This window comes from Lotus japonicus, chromosome 5 (genome assembly GCF_012489685.1).
Source record: "Lotus japonicus ecotype B-129 chromosome 5, LjGifu_v1.2".
Taxonomy (NCBI): Eukaryota; Viridiplantae; Streptophyta; class Magnoliopsida; order Fabales; family Fabaceae; genus Lotus; species Lotus japonicus.
Genome location: NC_080045.1, coordinates 3,177,600 through 3,201,281, shown reverse-complemented (window position 1 = coordinate 3,201,281; position 23,682 = coordinate 3,177,600). Strand labels below are relative to the sequence as shown.

The following is a 23,682-nucleotide window of genomic DNA, read 5'->3' as shown; positions in this document are numbered from 1 at the left end:
TTTTGTGAAGCATGCAAGTCAAATCAATTTAATTTTCAATTTCTTTTAAAAAAATTAGTAAAAGTATGGGGCTAAATCATCTGTTTTTTTATTACTAATTTCTTGTTTAAAAAGGCAGATTTGTTTATGTTAAGAAATTGTAAAGACGACGAGCAGAGCAATAGTATTCGAGAGAAACTATCACTTTGAGATAACCTTAGGTACAATTAGAAATGATGCTCCTTGCAATTCGTACACTGAGGTGAGGAACAAGAATATTGTAAATTGTGATCTTATAAACAAAATACTCAATTATTGGCAGCTCATTACGAAGGTAACCTTGGTTGATCTGAGTTAGATCTCAAATCAGACGATTGTAACGTGGTCCTAAGTTACATTCCGCTAAAAATCGATAGAAATGCATATACGGGTCATTATTGATACTTGATAGGGACTAGAGAGAAAAATAGCGAGAACAAAGATGGTGCTGTGAAAAAGCAGTTTCAATAAAAAGGGAAATCTGACTTCTACTAAGACTTGCAAATAGAGGAACTATAAATAGATTTCATTATACCTAAAACACTTATGCACGTGTTTGAAAAACTTAAGTAAATCACTTATAACCTATCTATAAACAGTTTTAAACTTATTTTCATAAACTATATATAAGCATTTATACCTAAGTGCCCATTTGAACTGATTTCAATAAGCTAACTTATCGTCACAGGGGTTTATACCTAAATGCAGCTATAATACTTCTTGCAAAAACGTGTATGTATACCTAAACACTTATAATGTATGTATTAAAAAACATGTAAGAAATCATATGGTGTAAAACAAGCTACACAAATAGAAATTTGACTATGTTTGATATCCTTTGGCACCAATGTAAACCAATGTTCGCATATACTTCAAGACCGAAAAATGAGTGAAACTTTCCACATAAATTTAGTCGAAAATCCATTCATGTTATAGTCAACTGTATCCAAACACACTAAACAATTCTACAAGTTGAGCGCATATGAAGAGTGAGTGGTAAAGCATGCAAATATTTTGGTTAAATCAAGAATAAACTACCACTTTGCTCACTAAAAGACATTGCAATTTAATCACTAGAATCCAAAGGGCATCAATTAAAAGAAAGTGGTGTTATTTAAATTTAAAAAATTCACATTATTTTAATTCCTCGATAATAGAAAATTGGCAATAATTCAGCCACTTAATTACAAGTTGACATCAATTCAGTCTGTCAATAACAGGAAATGACATGAATTTAATCTTTAGATCTCATGGTTTATAAATCAAAGTACGATTTTGACATTTTGATACCACTTTCTATGAATGGGGGATTATATTGCTTTCATTTACCTTTTAGAGACCAAAATTACATCAACCCAAACTTTCAAGGACTAAATTAAATGCTTACACTTTAGCAAACAAATCATGAAATTTTGAAGAATAGGGGAGAAGTCCACAAACAAATAAGGCAAATAGCTACCAAAGCTGTTAAAACTTAATAACACATCACAATCAACTCTAAAAAGAAATTCAGAGAGCAACATTGTTCTGATATTTATACATTTTATTTGTTTGCTTTGCGTTAGCATTAGCATATTTTAATTTTACCTTCCTTCATCCAAGGCCAACTGAAGGAATGAGGAAAACAAATGGCAATGCTAGAAATAGAAAACTACGGCAAGCACCACCATATGCCATGCCATCACAGCAAAAGCACAAGCATACTCTTCCAGTGTCAATTTCTAAAACAAATTGCTGCAAGACTAATCTCTATATTCTGCAACTATAACATTGACATCCAAGGTTATATGTGTCGTAAATTAATAAAAATTGCTCTGTTTAACTGCCTTAAATTGGGAAAACACCAGGGCTTAAATACACACCAAAATTGTTTAACCTATGTATAAAGCCATGTATTACCAAACTACCCTATTGCAATATGTTGGATAACCTATTGAGTTATACCCCAGAGAAAAAAGATGAAATGGGAATTGGATTTTTGTCTGCCCACAGCTCCTGAATTTCTAACCTGTTTTATTGCGGCTTTGACTTATGATGTCTCTCTTTCCTATATCTTAATTGTCCAGGATCAAATCCACCTTCCTCTGATCCATAAACGGCCCAGGATGGTGTGACAGCCATGTAATCTTTACTATCAAAAGTTTCTCCAGAAGCCACCTGAATTTAAATTGAGGATAAATTTCATAAAGAAAACATTAATCTGAATTCAGTAAAAAAGAACAGTAGCGTGCAGATACCCACCAGATCATGAAATTTCTCATAGTCTATCCATGTATACCACTGGCCATCAATTTTGAACTTCTTAGTTTTTGCCAAGAGGACACAACATGAGTGAACATGCTCACAAGCAACTTCATACTCCCCTTGGCTTTTCAGAGCCAGGGCCTCTGAGAAAGCTTTCACATCAGCATGCCAAGGGACATTTTCCATTGTCAATTTTGATGTAGCGGTCCTGTAAAGAGCTCATTGTCATTGAAATGTGGTTTTCCAACATAACAAGTTTCAGGTGAATTAAAAGAGGACAAGAGAGAGAGAGCGAGGTGAAGCTTACGAGCCACAATATGTAACTCCCTTGATTTCAATAAAGTCAGGTTCTCCCATACTAAAGAACTTGGAATAAGCATCAACCTCTTCAGTGTTCCAACCTTTCACCAGGGTCAGGCGGTATACAGTTCGCTGATGTTTTTCCTTCAGAGCAGTCAAGGAATCCTGGCACATAGTCATGAAAATACATAGGTCAGGTGATCAAGAGGACAATATATCATCAAGTAGTAAAATATAATCCGGCACATTTTAAATGCTTGCACTGACATCCATGCTTCAGATGGCAATCAAGCACGAAAAATGTCCATTATACATGAACTAAGGATCCCAAAAAGCCTCTAGAAAACAGAAAGATATTTCCGCTAAGCTGATCCTTAGAGTTGTTAGAAGCTTTTATTTATTTTTGATTTTTTTTAAATATGTAGTTTATGTTCCCTTAATACAATTCATACACCATACTGTACTTCTAGATTTTCGTTTTTCACTCAGTATGGAAAAACACTTACAATGAACCGCTCCCAAAAATCTCCAAAGAGTGGTCTATCAATTGCCTTTAAAGAGTCCTTCGTTGCAGCATCTACACTGACATATAACTGCAAGTGGCAAACAAGAATATTAAGTTTAGCTTGCAAAACCATCATGTTCTCTATTTTTAAACTCTGAAAGCCTCAAAACCTGGGTGATTGGCTTCAGCGACTTAATTTTGTCAGGGAATTGTGCATTTGTAACTAGAAAAGTGGAAATCCTCTTTTTGTGCAGCTCATCAACTAGTGCATTTATCTCTGGGTACATAATAGGTTCACCAACAAGAGATAATGCACAATGCCGTGGTGAAAGGCCTTCATTTAATCGCTCCAACGTGACTCCTGGAGAAAGAGAGTTAAATGAGTATGATTTCAAACTGCGATGACTTACAGAAAGGCAGGGTTGTTCTAAAGCCAATACTCCCAGTATAAAATGGACACAGAGCATGGCAGTAGTGCCCCAATTTACTGTTTCTCTTTTATTTAATTTGCTATGTTATGTACTAATAAAATTACATACAGAATGGTGGTATATGGAAATCAATAAGTCAAAATGTGTCTTGCAACCACACAAATTCACAGGCATCTGGCAGAGCCATCTAGATTGAAGAAAGTGCTCATATAGCAAACAATTACTAGAAAAAAAACTAAAATTTTAAGCTTTTGAAATTTAAGTCTGCTTTATGGTATGGTATGCTTAAATGGATGGTTAATTTGTCATTCCTAAATTGTAAGTTATATAATCTTCAAAAAACATGCATAGGGGATGGTTGGAAGGTTACATAACTATTGCAAATTTTTAAAAAGTTCAAGTAAGAGAAATATTTACTTAAAATAAAAATTACCCTCCCTTCTCGTTCCCTCAAAACTCCTCCACTCAAACATATCCTTATCTCCCAATACTTTCAATGAGAACATGGTGACTGGTAGTGTGCATGATATGATCGAGAACTACTTTAGCTGCTTCGTTATTGACCAATGTAGGTCCATCACTTTGACAAAAGGCTCATACTTTGAAATGATTACAGCATACTGAGCATAGAAAAGTAAATTTACCAGGAACTCCTTTCATCTGTTTAACCATATTTCTGTGTTGATCTAGTGCAGAATTTACAATCTCTATTGGATCATCCATCTCCCACTGCCAACTTTTCGCTACTGGATTTGTATGATGCCTCCAGCAGAAAACACATTTATTTGCACATGCCAAGCTAGGGGTTGCCTCCATGCACCTGTTTCAGTCATAAAAAATGACACAGTGAAGCTGGCAGCTGGAGTATGATGGCCAACACAAATCCACTTTCAACAACCCAAAAAAATGTTAAGAAAACCCATGGCCAGGGTAAAGCCGCTAACAACATGATCAAAGTTCAGATAACGTGCAAAGGAAATTATAAGTCAAATCACATTCTTCTGAAGCCATAACATCATTTATCTTCAAGTAAAGGCACACCCTGTTTCTTTTCTCTTCTTGATCCATTCAGTACTTTCTTTTGCATAATTGCATTCAAATTTAAGTTTTCTCCAACAACAGTTTAAAAGTTTCAGAGAATTACTGAACCAAATGATGACAAACTAATAAGCTCCATCTTGAGATTCAGTGGCCATATATAAGGTAATTAATTTCAGTATCAAGAGTTGCCAACTAAATGGAAATCAATAAGTTGTACATTGACGCAGATATGAAGCTCAGACCCATAACCAAAATATAGCTAGAGGAGCCACGGAAAAAGTAGTAGTCAGTCATGTAACTATTACCTATGGCTCTCGATTCCATAAAATGAGTGCTTGTAGCAACCACCTCGTCCTCGAAGCTGAGACTTGGTCCATCTACAAATCTTGACACCGCTATGTGAACCAATAATTTTATACCCCTGCAAATTGATAACATTAGAAGAAAGCCAATCCAAAAGATATTATCATCTAACAAAGTTCAATTGACTGTGAAGCAAATCCAGTAAACCACCACTGATGAAACAATCGAAGAAATTGAAATTCAACATTGTCATTTACACTTAGCAATGCATGCAAGTCATAGACGAATTACAGAAAGCGCAACGTGACACATCATTGTACCTGCTTCACTAAATTTGCTCTAATCACTGGAGTCACCATTTCCTTCTTTCCATTCAATTTTCCATTGGTTTCCTCCACTTTCGCCCCGGACTTCCTCGAAGGAGCTTTACCGGCAATGTCCTCAAGATCAACAATATCCGGTTCCTCCTCAGAATCCTCCTCTTCTTCAGAGCTACTCAAAACACCACCTTCCTCATCACTCTCCACACCACCAACAACAACACCATCACCACCTTTCAACACCCCAACCACCTCCGCACACCACCGGTCGAAAACCCCATCCACGTCTCCCTCATCAACATCCCCTTCACCGAGAGGAACCACCTCCGCCGCACCCAGCTCCCTCATCCTCTTCACAAGATCCCTCGCGACGGCATTGAACGAGTCACCATAAGCTCCGCTTCCAACACCGAAAACTGCGAACCTCAACCGCGACAGCAGCAACGAACCAACCCTAAAATCCTCGGCGCTCTCAGCGAGCCAATTGGCGAAGAAGCGAGACTCCGGCGGAGGTTTCCCGTCTTCCCACGTGGAAGCGACGAGGAGGAGGAGCGTTTCCTTGGGGAGGTCTTCGGGCTCGTAGCTCCGCGCATCGAGGAGTTCGAAAACGACGCCGTTGGAAGCGAGGAAGCTGTGGAGGCGTTGCGCGAGGGTTTTGGAGGTTCCGGTTTGGGAGAGGAAGAGGATCTTGGGGATTGAGGGTTTAGGGTTTGAGGAGGAGAGAGAGAGTTTGAGGTGGCGTAAGCGGCGAGATTTGTAGAGGCAGTAGAAGGTGGTGGCGGAGAAGAGAGCGACGAGTGTGAGACGAGCGGGGAGTGAAGATAACGAAATGGACATGGTTCGAGTTAAGGGTGCGTGATTGAGTTGAGGAACGGTGGTGGTGGTGGTGGTGGTGGTGGTGGTTTTGGGTGGCCGTTGAACTCTTTCGAGTGCGGTTCGCGGTGGTTGGTGACTGAGGAGGAGAACATGAAGAAGACTCCGCAGGGGTTTAATGGGCTGTGGTTTAAGGTTGCAAGGCCCAATATAGTGGGCTGTTATAAAAAAAATGAGTGGGTCAATTTGTAAATTTGGAAGGTCTTGGTTATTAGTCATGACTAATGAGAATTGTTATTGTCACCACCTTCACATATATTCGAGTGCATAGCGGAAGCCGTAATTAAATTCGACGAAGGGAGTTATTTCAGAGTAAAGTAAAGATCTTCTCACATAAAATATCATAGACAAACATAAAATCAGTTGATTGTGCGGTAGTAAAGTTTTAGAATCTAAGGACAATGTAAAATGGTCATGAACTCTCTCACTCTCACAATTGGAAATAAAATATCTATATTGGAATTGAAAGAAAACATTCAATCCCTTAAAAATGAAATTTTAGAATCAGCTTCTACTAACACAAATACGTTTAGGTTACGTTTGGCCCAACTTTTTTGCAGCTTTTCAGTTACTTTTAAGTTTAAGCTCATAATAAGAGCTTTAAAAAAAAGACAGAAGCTGTTTGTCAGTTTTCATTTTTTATAGCCAGATTTGTAGAAAAACAGGAACAACCCAAGACCCCTTGGGCAGGAAACGGAGAAGACCATATAACAGGTGGAATCAAAGCAATTTTTCCCAAAGGGGTTCAATTCTATCACACCCCGATTAGAAAGTTCATATTCTAGGTTTTCTCATCAATCAAACTTTCAAACTCAATACAAAGAACAAATTGAAAATAATAAATCAGAAACATCACACAGTTCTCGGTTATGGAGAATTGAGAGAGAAGAAGTAAAGAGAAGTATGAAGAAATAAAGAAGGAGAAAAAGAAAAAAAAGCATGGAAAAAAAAAACGTGAGGAGGCCAGCAAGGAGGAGATGGAAAGAAAGAGCATAGCTGAAGAGAACGATGAGAATGATGGAAGTCAAGGATTCTTGCGCGGCTCAACAGTTGAATGAGGGTTGGCACTCTCAACAACTTATTAGAAAAAAGCTCCCTCATTTAACTTTTTCCTTAAAAGTTACTTTTTTAGATTTCTTTAGTAAAAAAATAAGTAACTTATATTTTAAGATCTTGTTAAAAATTGTGTTTGACCTAACTTTAACTTAAAAGTAACTTAAAAGTTAAAAAGAAGCTGGGTCAAACACTAGATTAATTTGTTTATCATGTGTAGCAAACAAATTTTATGTCTTTCATACGTAGTCCAAATTTTTGAAATTTTACTATTTTGGGCTTTATTTGCTAGTCTTAGAACTATTTATGTTTGACTATTTGTGATTGATTGGACGGAGAGGAAGGAAATTTAACCGAAGTTGCTGCAGTTTATACAATAAGTAAGAAAGATTTTCTATTTCAATTAGAAAAGTTTATGTCCTTCTACTTCTAAAGGTGTCAAGCATCTATTTGACATTGCTAATATTTTCTATTCTATTATGACCGACGGAACACTCTCAAGTTTCTATTATCACTGGTTTAAACTATTTATGCAATTAAGGAGTCTATCTACCTTCATTTCTCCTAATCACTTAAAACATATATGCAAGAGTTGTAGACCCTTGAATTGAACATATATGTGCATGTACACTTTTTTTTTGTAACATGTATTTTTCGTGTTCATCAACCTTTCCACCATCCAGCCATCCCGTCCTTCTCACCAAATGACGCAATTTTTTGTGTTCATAGAGGAATCAAGATGCGTCTTTCTTCAAACTTTTCACCATCCAGTACTCCTCTCCAAGTGTATGACATATTACCATGTCTTGTGCTAGTGAAGTCCATGTTTTTTTTTGTTTGACATGTTTTTAGGAGGAATTTATTCCCTAGACAACTAAACTAGCTTGTTTTTATTGTATTACTTTGCAGCTATGCAAATTTAGCTGAGTTTTAGGGCTTTGTTCACTTGATTTACTCTAGGCTTTGCTCATTTGGAATGAAACCGTACTTCTTTGACCGAAAAATAATAATGGGGAAAGCCTAAATATAAGAAAGGGGTAAATTTGAGACATCGATCGATCGGTGAACAGAGCACAAGAATGACAACGTTCATGGCTATAGCAAATATTATGTGTTCAACCTTTTCTTATCCCAAAATCTGCAACCGCATCACATGGATTCTTCAACATCCCCACCACTACTCCACTACATTTTCATCTAAGCCGAAGAAATTGAATCAAAGAATCAAGCATATTTGAACTTTAAACAAGGTATTATTTCTTTGATTACTACTCTCTATCTAATTTCATTATCAATTCGCTAAATTTCACTTACAGTGCATGATGCGGAGCAAACAAAGTTGATGTTGGAGAAACTAGCTCTAGCTCATTTGTATCCTATGAGATAAAATGGGTCCTCAAGGAAATAGGTAAATTGAAATTTTCTAGCTTTTTTTTAGAGCAAAAATGATATATTAATCAAAGTCAAGGAACAAGTCCTCTCGACAATGGGCGATACAACGAAAATACGGAAGAAAGCATCGAAAAACAACGACCAAAACGACCAACATAAAAGACAAACGAGCCTCCCATGCAAAACCAAACCACGACCATCTGCAAAAGTCTCTAACCTCCGTTGTACCTCTCCGCAAGAGTCTCCTGAAGATGAGAAACACAAGCCTCAATAGTCTCTTCGTCAGTACTGGGAAATTTTCTAGCTTTTGAATCTCTTGATACAAATTTAATTAACTTGTTCTTGATACAAATTAAATTAACTGCTCTCTTGTAGATCAACTGTGGAGTTTCAAGAGGACGTTTAATCTATTGACATACTTGTCAACCAAATTGAGGTCAGACCTAAAATTCTATTGTGGAGATTCAAGAGTATGGATGAGCCATCTCAACAGGAGAAGAGATATGGGAAAAAGTTCCCGGATTCCTTAAACTTGAGAGCGATCACTGGGGTTAAGATCAAGGATCAATCATCCAATTCGTCCCATTCTTCTACTTGTGCCCCATATGCAATTTACGCAGTTCCGGAGAATTACCACAAGTTGAAAACCGATAAGTCGGCTGAACTTTCTGGTGATGGCATTGTTAAGAAGTTTCCAGATGGTGTTAATTTATTTGACGTCTTAGATTTCGGTGTTGACCACGACTTTGAATGCACTGAAAACTCTATCAATTTTGGTAATTGAAGATCTTTTCGGATAAAAAGTCACAAGACCACACTCATTAAACCTGACAATGTGATTGTCACATACACAACCCGAGATCCAAGGAGGAGAATCTAATGAGAGTTGATAAAGTTGAGAAAGTAACTCAGTCAGAGATACCTGACTGCTTCAGTTGGTTTCTAAGCAGGCTGTGACAGTCAGTTTACTCTTGCCGAAGAGAGTTAATAAATATTGAGGGGGCATTATTAAACATATATTATACCCTAAATCACTAATTCGTTTGATTCGTTAGAAAAAGTTGTCGAGCCATCTAGCCGTGTTCGTCTTGTAATCTAAAGTTAGCATGCTAAGAAAATCTTCGTTTGATTCGCTAGATGTTGAATTTAATTTGTTGCTCAGTGGATTAAAAGTTGTTTAAAAAGTTTCATGTGTAGCAAAATATTTTCTGTCTTTCATACATAATGCTATCATGAATATATGTACATTTAGTTCGTATTTTTGAATGTTTGTCAAGCTAATCAATTAACTAAACTCGTACGTCTTTGTTGTTAACCCACTATTTAAGGCTTTTAGTCATGTTTTCTTTTAAAGTAAAAAGATATAAGGTTAGCAAAGTTAGCGTCCTAAGAAGATGTTCCTTTGATTCGTTAGAAGTTGAATTTATTTGGTTGCTCAGTAAATTAAAAGTTGCTTAAACAATTTCATGTGTAGCAAACGAATTTTCTATCTTTCATACGTAGTCCTATCATGAATCAAGCTGCGTTTAGTTCGTACTTTGCTTTTCAGGCTTACCAATAACTAAGCTCGTATGTCTTTGTTGTTAACCTGCAATTTTTGTTTTTTAGCCCATTTTCCAATCCGAGGCACTTCGAAGGTAGAAGAGAAGATTCTTGAGAAGTGAGAAGCAAGGGACAAATAGATTGTGAGCATGAGATTCAAACTATTACAAATGAGACTAGCAACTCATACATATTAAAACCTTATCTTTCACGTATCTCAGTTTGTTGTTGGTCACAATGCACTACTTACGCAGAGTAAAGAAAACATTAAAGTGCAAGCACAATGTAAACATAGGCAGAGTTAAGGTAGTCATTCTTAGGATCTCATAGGATTATCGAGAACGTCCCTTTTAGTTTCACTTTTATTACTAATCATAGTTGCCTATGTTACTACTCCTCAATTGCCCTTAACCTAGCATTACCTTTTAATTAAAAACAATATGTTAGTCTATATAACTAAAGTTCATATCCTAAGTAAACTTACTAACTAGGATTTCATGCATAAGCATCAACTATCACATGTATAAGGAGACTACCTACCTACGTTCCTTTCTCCTAATTTAAACATATATTTTTATTCATCAAATTTTTTCATCTTATTTTACAAAACATGCTCCTGAAATCAGATGAAGTAAGAAACATTCAACCTAGTATGTGTCACCATTTTGAGCAAATTGTGGAAAACTAAGAAAAACATGTATGTCATATTTTTTTCTCAAATTTAAACATATATTTATTATTCTAGTGAGAATACATTATAACAATCTAATCTTTCTTTTCTATATTAATGTATTGAAGTTGGAGGAGAACAACAAGATAACTCATCCAGTAAATATACTTCTTGGTGCTGAGAAACCGTATGAGAAACTCCTTAAGCCCCTCCAATGGAAGGTGGGGAGGAGGATGGAGAAGTCATTTATGGAGCCGGCAACTTGGTGCTGATGCCAGAGGGAGAACTTTGAGGTTGAGGAGCTCATTTTTGGATCGCTTTGGTTTTTGATACTTTGTTAACTTGTTGTCATGTCACATTTTCAAATGTTCATTTCACTTTGGTTTTTGGTTTAATGGATTCTAGATATAATGTTTCGATAACAAAGCTATTGCAGCTATGAATATTTGCTATGAGAAACCCTATGATGAGTTTAATCTCTAAAAAAAAAAATTACTTGAAAGAAAGAAAAAAAGAAGAAGGAAAGGCATGACTTAGCTTTGTTTTTCTGAATGTGTGTAGGACATGGGAACAATCACCAATCTAAGGCCGGGGGAAAGGCTGGTGCCATGTAGAAAAGCCCCTCCAGGCCGACTGTCTTGCCACATGGATGAAGCCATGGAGAATAACCATGTGGGCATGGGGTGTGTACGGGATGAGGAAGAAAAGCTCATTTTTGCATTTTATATGAAGGGTTAGAATTTAAATTCCCGGATGAGGCCGAGTCTAAAGTGATTGAGCAAGGAGTGTTAGAATGTATGGCAAAAAAGTTAAAATTGATAGATATATTTTTCATATTTTCAAAAAGACTGGCTAACATGAAAACACCTTGCAGAAAATCAGAGAAGGTAAATATAATATTGATTTTACTGAGTCGATTGTCAATCGACATGCAGACGCATTTGCAAAGATGGGAGTCAAGTGACTCAACACAAATGTCAAAAATATAAAAAGATGATGTCAAAATTCATCTTTGGTTAGTGGATAGACAGAAAATTTGTTTGCTACCCATGAAAGTCGATCAAAAGTACGAACTAAACGTAGTTAGATTCATGATGTGAAAAATTTATGTCTTTCATACGTAGTCCTATCATGAACAAAGACGAATTTTCACATACGTAGTCCTATCATGAATCTAACCAAAAAAATCCAATCCTTATAATCTATATTAATGTATTGAAGTTGATGGAGAACAAGAGAATCACTCAGCTGCTCATTCATAGTCTTCCTTGTCTTTCTTCTCATTTTCTGCTCCTCTCTTCTCCTTCTTGTTCTTGCGCTGTTGTCTGCGTTTTTTTGTAGAGGTAATCAGAGGCATCTTTGTTCAGTCTATCCACTAACCAACAATGAGTTTTCACATCACCTTTTTCTATTTTTGCCATTTGTGTTGAGTTACTATTGGCTCCCATCTTTGTAAATGCGTCTGCAAGGCGATTGACATTCGACTCAGTAAAATCAATATTATATTTATCTTCTCTAATTTCTCTAATTTTCTGCAATGTGTTTTTCATGTTAGACAGCCCTTTCTGAAAATATGAAAATATATCCACCAATTTTAACTTTTTTGCCCTACATTCTAACACCCCTTGCTCAATCACTTTAAACTCGGCTTGATCCTGGGAATTTAAATCCCAACACCTCATGTAAAATGAAAAAATGAGCTTTCCTCATCCCGTACCACACCCCACATGACAACCGACCTAGAGGACCTTTCTTTCTTACAGGGCACCAGTGTATCTCATAAATGAATACTGGATTTTTATAAGCATTCTTGTAAGGAATATACTATATGGTACCAGACGAATTTAGTCTCTACTTTCTCCCACTGTTATTGGTTGATTAATTCTAATAATAACAAAAACTCATGTATTATTAAACATATATTATACCCTAAATCACTAATTCGTTTGATTCGTTAGAAAAAGTTGTCAAGTCATCTAGTTGGACTCTTCTTGTAATCTAAAGTTAGCAAAGTTAGCGTGCTAAGAAAATCTTCGTTTTATTCATTAGATGTTGAATTTCAATTCACTACTAATCTTACTTGTCAAGATTACTACTCCTCAATTGCCCTTTAACCTAGCATTACCTTTTAATTAAAAACAATATGTTAGTCTATATAACTAAAGTTCATCTCCTAAGTGAACTTACTATTTAGAAATTTTCATGCATAAATCAAATTAAAGTAACCTTCTAATTTTTCTATTTGTGTGAACTGTGAAGGCAATATGATACTTTAATGATGGAGTGGACATTAAAGTATCTACTATCATTTGTATAAGGAGTCTATCTACCTACCTTCTTTTCTCCCGATTTGAACATATATTTTTATTCATCAATATTTTTCATATTATTTTACAGAATAAGGAGTATATACTCTAGAAATTAAATGAGGCAAGAATCATTCAGCCTAGTATTTGTCACTAGTTTGAGCAGATTGTGGAAAACGAAGAAAAACATGTATGTAATATTTTTTTCTCAAATTTACACATTTATTATTCTAGTGAGAATACATTATAACAATCTAATCTTTCTTTTCTATATTAATGTATTGAAGTTGACGGAAAACAAGAGAATCACCCATCCAGTAAATATGTTGGTGGGCTTAAAAGTCATTGAGAAGTTTGTAGGTGAGAAAACCCTAGAGGAAAAGTCTGATATAAAGGTAACATTGTAATTACTTGAAAGAAAGAAAGAAAAAAAAAAGAAGGAAAGGAAATAGAACATTTAGCTTATCTTTGTTCTTCTAAATGTGTGTAGGACATGATGGGCACCGTGACTCCCCTTAGGGCCAAGAGCACGGTTGGTGGCGTGTATATAAACACATCCAGGCTGAATATCAAGTCACGTTGATGGAGCTAAATTAGAAGATAGGAAAGGAAATATCGTGAACGAGATAGGTGGGATTGTGCGTGATGAGCACGGTCACTTATTCATGGCTTTCTATGAAAGATGCTTTGATCTACAAGATCACGGCAAAGCTGAATTAAAAGCTATGAAAAAAGCTACAACCGTATTGAAGGAGAGGGAGTCGTCTACTCAGACTACGACTTTCTAAGATAAAAAGTAAGAAGAAGCGAGATGAGGATGATATAATGCACCTAAAAAAATTGATAGGTAAATTAGATTTTGAATTTACGGAATCAACAATTAATAGGATGGTAGATACATTCGGAAAAAAAGGAGCCAAGAGTAAAAGTCCAGGGATGACCACAATAGAAAATAGTCAAGAAGAGTCATGGATGATAGAGATTCTTGGAGTGAATGCTCTAGGGTATCTCTACAAGCACAAGGCTCACAAGACCACAACATGAAAAGAAGGAGGATGAGATGACTGAGAACATTTGTTAAGTTCAGTTTTAACCTTGTTTGTAATAGACATATCCTATTTATGTTTAAAGTGTAAGTATTAAGTTGCAAAACCATGTTTGTAATACACATATCCTATTCCACGATATGTTTTTAAGTATCTAGTTGCAAAACACGTGTATTGATACAAAGGGCATTCACCTGGATGCCATGGATAACCTTGTTTGTATCATATTCCATGACATATTTTCTGTCTTTCATACGTATTCCTAGCATGAATCTATCTATATTTAGTTTGTACTTTTGAATGCTTGTCAGGCTAACAAGTTAACTAAACTCGTATTTCTTTGGTGTTAACCCGCTCTTGTTCTCAACATTTTCTTATCCCAAAATCTTATTGGGTTGTGTCATGTATGGTGGATGAGTTTTGTTAAGGGTAATTACTGGTATGGACTTCTTTGTTCTATAAGGGTGACCTTTGACCATGTTATTTGTATTTTTGGACCTTCTAGTTTTGTTTGGTTTTTTATTTTTCTTTTCGGAAGTGGCTCTCTTGTTACTTCCGGTTTTTTCCTCTCTTATATTTGGGTTTAGCACCCTTATCTAAAAAATACTTACAATGTAACTTGTAAAAAACCAAGTCAATCTCCACTAAAATAGGTGACATGGTTAACATTGAAAACAGATAGAGAAACCTAAATATAAAACTGAATGAACCAGACCATGATCTTGACTATATGCTCAGGAAATTAGTAGAGGATGTATACCTAGAATATTGGAACGTGGGTTTCATATTTAATTCAAAGGATTATGACCTTTTCATAACCAATTAAAACTATATTTAAATATCATAAATAACATTAAAAACTGATAAAACCATTACATGTAGTAATGTTAAAAAAAATCATTTAAGCTGTTAAAAACAATAAAACTAATGCTAGGAAGACGCTCACAGTGTGTATATACTCCTAAAATCAGATGAGGCAAGAATCATTCAGCCTAGTATGTGTCACCAGTTTGAGCAGATTGTGAAAAACGAAGAAAAACATGTATGTCATATTTTTTTCTCAAATTTACACATATATTCATTATTCTAGCATAACAATCTAATCTTTCTTATTGAAGTTGATAGAGAACAAGAGAATGACCCATCTAGTATATATGTGGGTGAGCTTAAAAGCCATTGAAAAGTTTGTAACTGAGAAACCCCTATAGGAAAAGTCTGATATAAATGTAACATTTTAATTACTTAAAAGAAAGAGAAAAAAAGGAAAGGAAAGATACTTAGCTTTGTTCTTCTAAATGTGTGTAGGACTTGATGGGTACAGTGACTCCGCTGAGGCCGGGAGAACGGTTGGTGGTGTGTATAAAAGCTCCTCCGGGCTGAATGTCATGTCACGTCGATGGAGCTAAATTGGAAGATGAGCCTGGAAATATCATGATCGGGATATGTGGGGTTGTGCTTGATGAGCACTATCACTTTTTCATGTCTTTCTATGAGAGATGCCCTGATCTACAAGATCAAGGCAAGACTGAATTAAGAGCTATAAAAAAAGCTACAACCGTATTGAAGGAGGGGGAGTCGCCTACTCAGACTACCTCATTGGCTTTTCTAAGATAAAAAGTAAGAATAAGCGAGATGATGATATAGTGCACCTAAAAAAATTGATAGGTAAATTAGATTTTGAATTTACGGAATCAACAATTAATAGGATGGTAGATACATTCGCCAGAAAAGGAGCCAAGAGTAAAAGTCTGGGGATGACCACAATAGAAAAGTGTCAGGAAAAGTTATGGATGATAGAGAGGCTTGGAATGAATGTCCCACAACATGAAAAGAAGGAGGAGGAGATGACTTAGAACATGTGTTAAGTTCAGTTTTAACCTTGTTTGTAATAGACATATCCTATCTATGTTTAAAGTGTAAGTATTAAGTTGCAAAACCCTGTTTGTAATACACATATCCTATTCCACGACATGATTTTAAGTATTAAGTTGCAAAACATATGTATTGATACAGGGGCACTCACCATGGATGCCATGCATAACCTCCTCAGATACACACTAAGGGGCGGACTTTCTTGATGATAGGAGGAGCAATGACTCCCTTGAAAGTTTTAGAAAAAACTTGCAAAATTAATTTTGGTTATATTGTTCTATTCGTATCATAATATATATACGTAAAAAGGTGCGATATTTGTTAAATTCCACCACGGACGCCATGTTGTTGATCGTACTAGTTTAGTTTCTTGAATTGAATTTTCTATGTAGCAAATGAATTTTCTGTCTTTCATACGTAGTCATGTCATGAGCTTATCTACATTTTCTTATCCCAAAATCTGCATTTGAATTTACATTGGCTTAATTATGTTGAAGGCCATGTTGTTGATCGTACTAGTTTAGTTTCTTGGATCGAATTTTCTATAAAGCAAATGAATTTTTCGTTTTTCATACGTAGTCATGTCATGAACCTATCTACATCTTCTTATCCCAAAATCTGCATTCGAATCACATTCGCTTAAATATGTTGAAGGTCCCTCTAAAATAGAGGCACTTTGGTTCCCAGTGGCGCAGGAATTTTATGAAGCCTGAGCAAATTTTAAAACGCAAATCCACACATGATACAATATAAATAGTCATAAATTAAAATAAAAAAGACTTGTCATTTTGCAAACAAAAGTATAGCTAACTCAATTTCTACTCCATTCACACATGACACGTCCAAGAAGACAATACAAGATAAGAAAAAACATATTTTTATTCATATAAGTTAACTGTATTGAAAGAAGAGAAATTGAACATATTTTTTTGACATGTTTTTAGGAGGAATTTATTCCCTAGACAACTAAGCTAGCTTGTTTTTATTGTATTACTTTACAGCTATGCAAATTTAGCTGAGTTTTAGGGCTTTGTTCAATTGATTTACTCTAGGCTTTGCTCATTTGGAATGAAACCGTACTTCTTTGACCGAAAAATAATAATGGGGAAAGCCTAAATATAAGAAAGGGGTAAATTTGAGACATCGATCGATCGGTGAACAAAGCACGAGAATGACAACGTTCATGGCTATAGCAAATATTATGTGTTCAACCTTTTCTGATCCCAAAATCTGCAACCGCATCACATGGATTATTTTGAGATGCAATCACTTTTTGATTTCTGCTGTGATACCATTGCACATAAGATTCAACACATGCAACCTCCGGAAGTGTTTGCTACATTAACGAGGGTGAGCTCTATGCTCAGAAGGATCTTGTCTTTTATGCTGATCATCATACTCATGATGATGTCAGCTCAAAGTTTATATTCACTAAAGGGTTGAAGGTTCTTGGGAATGAACGCGTCAACATCGAAGACCCTCATGATTTTGTTTTGGCACCTGTGATTTCTGAAGCCAATTATAGGAGGCTTTTAAATGCAATGGTTTTCGGTAACATTTTCTATGGAGCGATCAACAAGATTAGACATCCCAGAGCATGGCCTCCTCCAGAGTAGATGGACTCATAAATAACTGAACTTTAATATTGCATATGACTTTTTTTTGCTTGAATTTTTTTGAAATGTTGGTGATGTTTGACTCCGTTGTTCTTTGAGTTGCTTGATTTGTCTAAAATATTCTTCAAGTATTTTAGTTTTCCTCCAAAAAAAAATCACATGGATTCTTCAAATCCCCACCACTACTCCACTACATTTTCATCTAAGCCGAAGAAATTGAATCAAATAATCAAGCATATTTGAACTTTAAACAAGGTATTATTTCTTTGATTACTACTCTCTATCTAATTTCATTATCAATTCGCTAAATTTAACTTACAGTGCATGATGCGGAGCAAACAAAGTTGATGTTGGAGAAACTAGCTCAAGCTCATTTGTATCCTATCAGATAAAATGGGTCCTCAAGGAAATAGGTAAATTGAAATTTTCTAGCTTTTTTTTAGAGCAAAAATGATATATTAATCAAAGTCGAGAAACAAGTCCTCTCGACAATGGGCGATACAACGAAAATACGGAAGAAAGCATCGAAAAACAACGACCAAAACGACCAACATAAAAGACCAACGAGCCTCCCATGCAAAACCAAACCACGACCATCTGCAAAAGTCCCTAACCTCCGTTGTACCTCTCCGCAAGAGTCTCCTGAAGATGAGAAACACGAGCCTCAACAGTCTTTTCGTCAGTACTGGGAAATTTTCTAGCTTTTGAATCTCTTGATACAAATTTAATTAACTTGTTCTTGATACAAATTAAATTAACTGCTCTCTTGTAGATCAATTGTGGAGTTTCAAGAGGACGTTTATTCTATTGACATACTTGTCAACCAAATTGAGGTGAGACTTAAAATTCTATTGTGGAGATTCAATAGTATGGATGCAACATCTCAACAGGAGAAGAGATATGGGAAAAAGTTCCCGGATTCCTTGAACTTGAGAGCGATCACTGGGGTTAAGATCAAGGATCAATCATCCAATTCGTCCCATTCTTCTGCTTGTGCCCCATATGCAATTTACGCAGTTCTGGAGAATTACCACAAGTTGAAAACCGATAAGTCGGCTGAACTTTCTGGTGATGGCATTGTTAAGAAGTTTCCAGATGGTGTTAATTTATTTGACGTCTTAGATTTCGGTGTTGACCACGACTTTGAATACACTGAAAACCCTATCAATTTTGGTAATGGAAGATCATTTCGGATAAAAAGTCACAAGACCACACTCATTAAACTTGACAATGTGATTGTCACATACACCAACCCGAGATCCAAGGAGGAGTATCGAATGAGAGTTGATAAAGTTGAGAAAGTAACTCAGCCACATGATGCCTGACTGCTTCAGTTGGTTTCTAAGCAGGCTGTGACAGTCAGTTTACTCTTGCCGAAGAGAGTTAATAAATATCGAGGGGGCATTATTAAACATATATTATACCCTAAATCACTAATTCGTTTGATTCGTTAGAAAAAGTTGTCGAGCCATCTAGCCGTGTTCGTCTTGTAATCTAAAGTTAGCATGCTAATAAAATCTTCGTTTGATTCGCTAGATGTTGAATTTAATTTGTTGCTCAGTGGATTAAAAGTTGTTTAAAAAGTTTCATGTGTAGCAAAATATTTTCTGTCTTTCATACATAATGCTATCATGAAGAAAAATATATCATCTTCCTCAACCCCAACATAACCAAGAACATTGATTTCAAGAACAAAACTAACAATAGAACAATAGAACAACATATATATCAAGGGAGCGATGGTGCCAAGCTCTGCTAGGGTTCCCTTAACCCAAACAGGCTCGGCGGCGGCTGCAAGTGAAGCGACGACGACTGAAGGCGATTTGGTGGCGGAAGGCGACGAAGTGGATGAAGGTGAGGCGTTGGAGGTCTGGGGCAGTCCAATCCTGGCCCTAGATGTCGATGGTGAGGGGTCGATTTCTGAGAATACAGAGGTCGAAAGGGGCGAATCTCCTCCGAGTTCCAGAGGGTCGCGGTGCAGCTCGGCGACCCTCTTTGTCGACGGAATCGAAGAGGAAATCAGCTACCATCATTTTCGAGGCCTCTTCTCTCTGTTTGGGAGCCTTTCTAGGGTCTTTGTGCAACGTTTTCGGAAGATTGGAAGACGATTTCGCTTTGGATTCGTTCGGTTCTTGTCTCAGAAGCATGCTGCCTTCGCCATGGCTGCTCTTGATGGCCTCAAGGTGGGAGGGCATGCCCTCTTAGTTGCTCCGGCCAGATTCCCAAGAGAGGAGCTTCCTGACTCTGTTTTGCAAGCTCCTTGCAGAAGAGCACCTCCGGTGGTGGCTGCACAGTACAAGACCAGTGGGAAATTTTTTAGGGATGAGGAGATGGTCACGGGGCTAGACAGGGGGTGCTGTTTGGAGTTCCAAACCCCTGCGCTTTTCCTCTTTCCTGAGCTAACCCAGCGTCATCTTGAAGATTCAGCGGATGTAATCCGGGAGGTGCCCAAGTTGCAACGCTTTGTGTCTACAGAGGCTGACCTGGTTGGAGGGAGTGAAGTGGGAGAGGACTTTGGGGCGGAGGAGCTCGTGGAGACCGCCGCCATTTCTGGTTTCGGGTCTCCATGTAGGGAGGGGGTTGGGCTTTCCAGTGCTCAGCTTCCTCCTGCCATTGAGGGAGTATCTGTGCTTTTGCGGAGACCCAGAGGCAGACCAAAGAAGACCGAGGCTAAGGGAAGCAGGAAGGTTCCGCCGGTGACTATGGCCGTTGCAGCGACCAATGATGAGGAGGTGTCAACCGGAAAAGAGCTGATGGTTCTCTCTAAGGAGCTCTCTAATCCCTATAGCGTAATGACGCGTGCAAGAAGTGCTATCTTGATGGGGAAGCGGCTCGGGATGAGGTACGACTGCCCAGAATTCATAGCTGAAGGTGAGATCGCGACACAAATTTTGGCTAGAAGGGTTTGATAGCCCTTGTAGAGCGAGCCCCGCTGGTTTTTCTTGGTTGGGTTTTTTGTTTTTTCTAGATTGCTTTGTGTCTATAGGGTGGGATCCCTGTTTTTTTGTGGGCTTTGCTGGGCTTTTTTGACCGCCTGGCGCTTTTTTGGGGGGCTTTGCATAGGATTTTTGGGCTGTTCTTTGGCTAGTTTTTGATCCCGTTTTTAGAAGGGTGTATATCGCGTATATCTCCTCATTTTTATATGAATTCTATTTTACTTTCGAAAAAAAAATGCTATCATGAATATATGTACATTTAGTTCGTATTTTTGAATGTTTGTCAAGCTAATCAGTTAACTAAACTCGTATGTCTTTGTTGTTAACCCGCTATTTAAGGCTTTTAGTCGTGTTTTCTTTTAAAGTAAAAAGATATAAGGTTAGCAAAGTTAGTGTCCTAAGAAGATGTTCGTTTGATTCGTTAGAAGTTGAATTTATTTGGTTGCTCAGTAAATTAAAAGTTGCTTAAACAATTTTATGTATAGCAAACGAATTTTCTGTCTTTCATACGTAGTCCAATATGAATCAAGCTGCGTTTAGTTCGTATTTTGCTTTTCAGGCTAACCAGTGACTAAGCTTGTATATCTTTGTTGTTGACTTGCAATTTTTGTCTTTTAGCCCATTTTCCAATCCGAGGCACTTCGAAGGTAGAAGAGAAGATTCTAGAGAAGTGAGAAGCAAGGGACAAATAGATTGTGAGCATGAGATTCAAAATATTACAAATGAGACTAGCAACTACATATTAAAACCTTATCTATCACGTATCTCAGTTTGTTGTTGCTCACAATGCACTACTTACGCATATAGAGTAAAGAAAACATTAAAGTGCAAGCACAATGTAAACATAGGCAGAGTTAAGGTAGTCATTCTTAGGATCTCATAGGATTATCGAGAACGTCCCTTTTAGTTTCACTTTTATTACTAATCATAGTTGCCTATGTTACTACTCCTCAACTGCCCTTTACCTAGCATTACCTTTAAATTAAAAACAATATGTTAGTCTATATAACTAAAGTTCATGAAACATTCAGCCTAGTATGTGTCACAATTTTGAGCAAATTGTGGAAAACTAAGAAAAACATGTATGTCATATTTTTTTCTCAAATTTAAACATATATTTATTATTCTAGTGAGAATACATTATAACAATCTAATCTTTCTTTTCTATATTAATGTATTGAAGTTGGAGGAGAACAACAAGATAACCCATCCAGTAAATATACTCCTTGGTGCTGAGAAACCCTATGAGAAACTCCTTGAGCCCCTCCAATGGAAGGTGGGGAGGAGAATGGAGAAGTCATTTATGGAGCCGACAACTTGGTGATGATGCCAGGGGGAGAACTTTGAGGTTGAGGAGCTCATTTTTGGATCGCTTTGGTTTTTGATACTTTGTTAACTTGTTGTCATGTCACATTTTCAAATGTTCAATTCGCTTTGGTTTTTGGTTTAATGGATTCTAGATATAATGTTTCGATAACAAAGATGTTGCAACTATGAATATTTTCTATGAGAAATCCTATGATGAGTTTAATCTCTAAAAAAAAATTACTTGAAAGAAAGAAAAAAAGAAGAAGGAAAGGCATGACTTAGTTTTGTTTTTCTGAATGTGTGTAGGACATGGGAACAATCACCAATCTAAGGCCGGGGGAAAGGCTGGTGCCATGTAGAAAAGCCCTTCCAGGCCGACTGTCTTGCCACATGGATGAAGCCATGGAGAATAACCATGTGGGCATGGGGTGTGTACGGGATGAGGAAGAAAAGCTCATTTTTGCATTTTACATGAGGGGTTGGAATTTAAATTCCCGGATCAGGCCGAGTCTAAAGTGATTGAGAAAGGAGTGTTAGAATGTATGGCAAAAAAGTTAAAATTGATAGATATATTTTTCAGATTTTCAAAAATGGCTGGCTAACATGAATATAATATTGATTTTACTGAGTCGATTGTCAATCGACATGCAGACGCATTTGCAAAGATGGGAGCCAAGTGACTCAACACAAATGTCAAAAATATAAAAAGATGATGTGAAAATTCATCTTTGGTTAGTGGATAGACAAAAAATTTGTTTGCTACCCATGAAAGTTTGTCAAAAGTACGAACTAAACGTAGTTAGATTCATGATGTGAAAATTTTCTGTCTTTCATACGTAGTCCTATCATGAACAAAGACGAATTTTCACATACGTAGTCCTATCATGAATCTAACCAAAAAAATCCAATCCTTATAATCTATATTAATGTATTGAAGTTGATGGAGAACAAGAGAATCACTCAGCTGCTCATTCATAGTCTTCCTTGTCTTTCTTCTCATTTTCTGCTCCTCTCTTCTCCTTCTTCTTCTTGCGCTGTTGTCTGCGTTTTTTTTGTAGAGGTAATCAAAGACATCTTTGTTCAGTCTATCCACTAACCAGCGATGAGTTTTCACATCACCAAGAGAAGTTGATGGAAACCAAGAGAATCACCCATCCAGTAAATATGTCGGTGGGCTTAAAAGTCATTGAGAAGTTTGTAGCTGAGAAAACCCTAGAGGAAAAGTCCGATATAAAGGTAACATTTTAATTAAAGAAAGAAAGAAAAAAAAAAAGAAGGAAAGAAAATAGAACACTTGTCTTATCTTTGTTCTTCTAAATGTGTGTAGGACATGATGGGCATCGTGACTCCCCTGAGGGCCAAGAGAACGGTTGGTGGCGTGTATATAAACACATCCAGGCTGAATATCAAGTCACGTTGATGGAGCTAAACTGGAAGATGGGAAATGAAATATCATGAACGAGATAAGTGGGGTTGTGCGTGATGAGCACGGTCACTTATTCATGGCTTTCTATGAGAGATGCTCTGATCTACAAGATCAAGGCAAAGCTGAATTAAGAGTTATGAAAAAAGCTACAACCGTATTGAAGGAGAGGGAGTCGTCTACTCAGACTACGACTTTCTAAGATAAAAAGTAAGAAGAAGCGAGATGAGGATGATATAATGCACCTAAAAAAATTGATAGGTAAATTAGATTTTGAATTTACGGAATCAACAATTAATAGGATGGTAGATACATTCGTAAAAAAAGGAGCCAAGAGTAAAAGTCCAGGGATGACCACAATAGAAAATTGTCAAGAAGACTCATGGATGATAGAGAGGCTTGGAATGAATGCCCTAGGGTATCTCTACAAGCACAAGGCTCACAAGACCACAACATGAAAAGAAGGAGGAGGAGATGACTGAG

The 23,682-nt window shown here is 36.8% G+C and overlaps 1 protein-coding gene across 1 annotated transcript; it reads right to left on the bottom strand.

The window, feature by feature from the left end:
* Positions 1-1,492: 1,492 nt before the first annotated feature.
* On the bottom strand, positions 1,493-6,970 carry LOC130717818 (S-adenosyl-L-methionine-dependent tRNA 4-demethylwyosine synthase). The gene is made up of 8 exons (XM_057568189.1): positions 5,163-6,970; positions 4,845-4,960; positions 4,143-4,318; positions 3,238-3,428; positions 3,069-3,155; positions 2,570-2,727; positions 2,260-2,470; positions 1,493-2,175 (listed from the first exon to the last, which is right to left on the bottom strand). Exons 1-8 carry the CDS (start codon positions 6,252-6,254, stop codon positions 2,032-2,034), a joined length of 2,175 nt encoding a protein of 724 aa, XP_057424172.1. The 5' UTR covers positions 6,255-6,970; the 3' UTR covers positions 1,493-2,031.
* Positions 6,971-23,682: the final 16,712 nt, after the last annotated feature.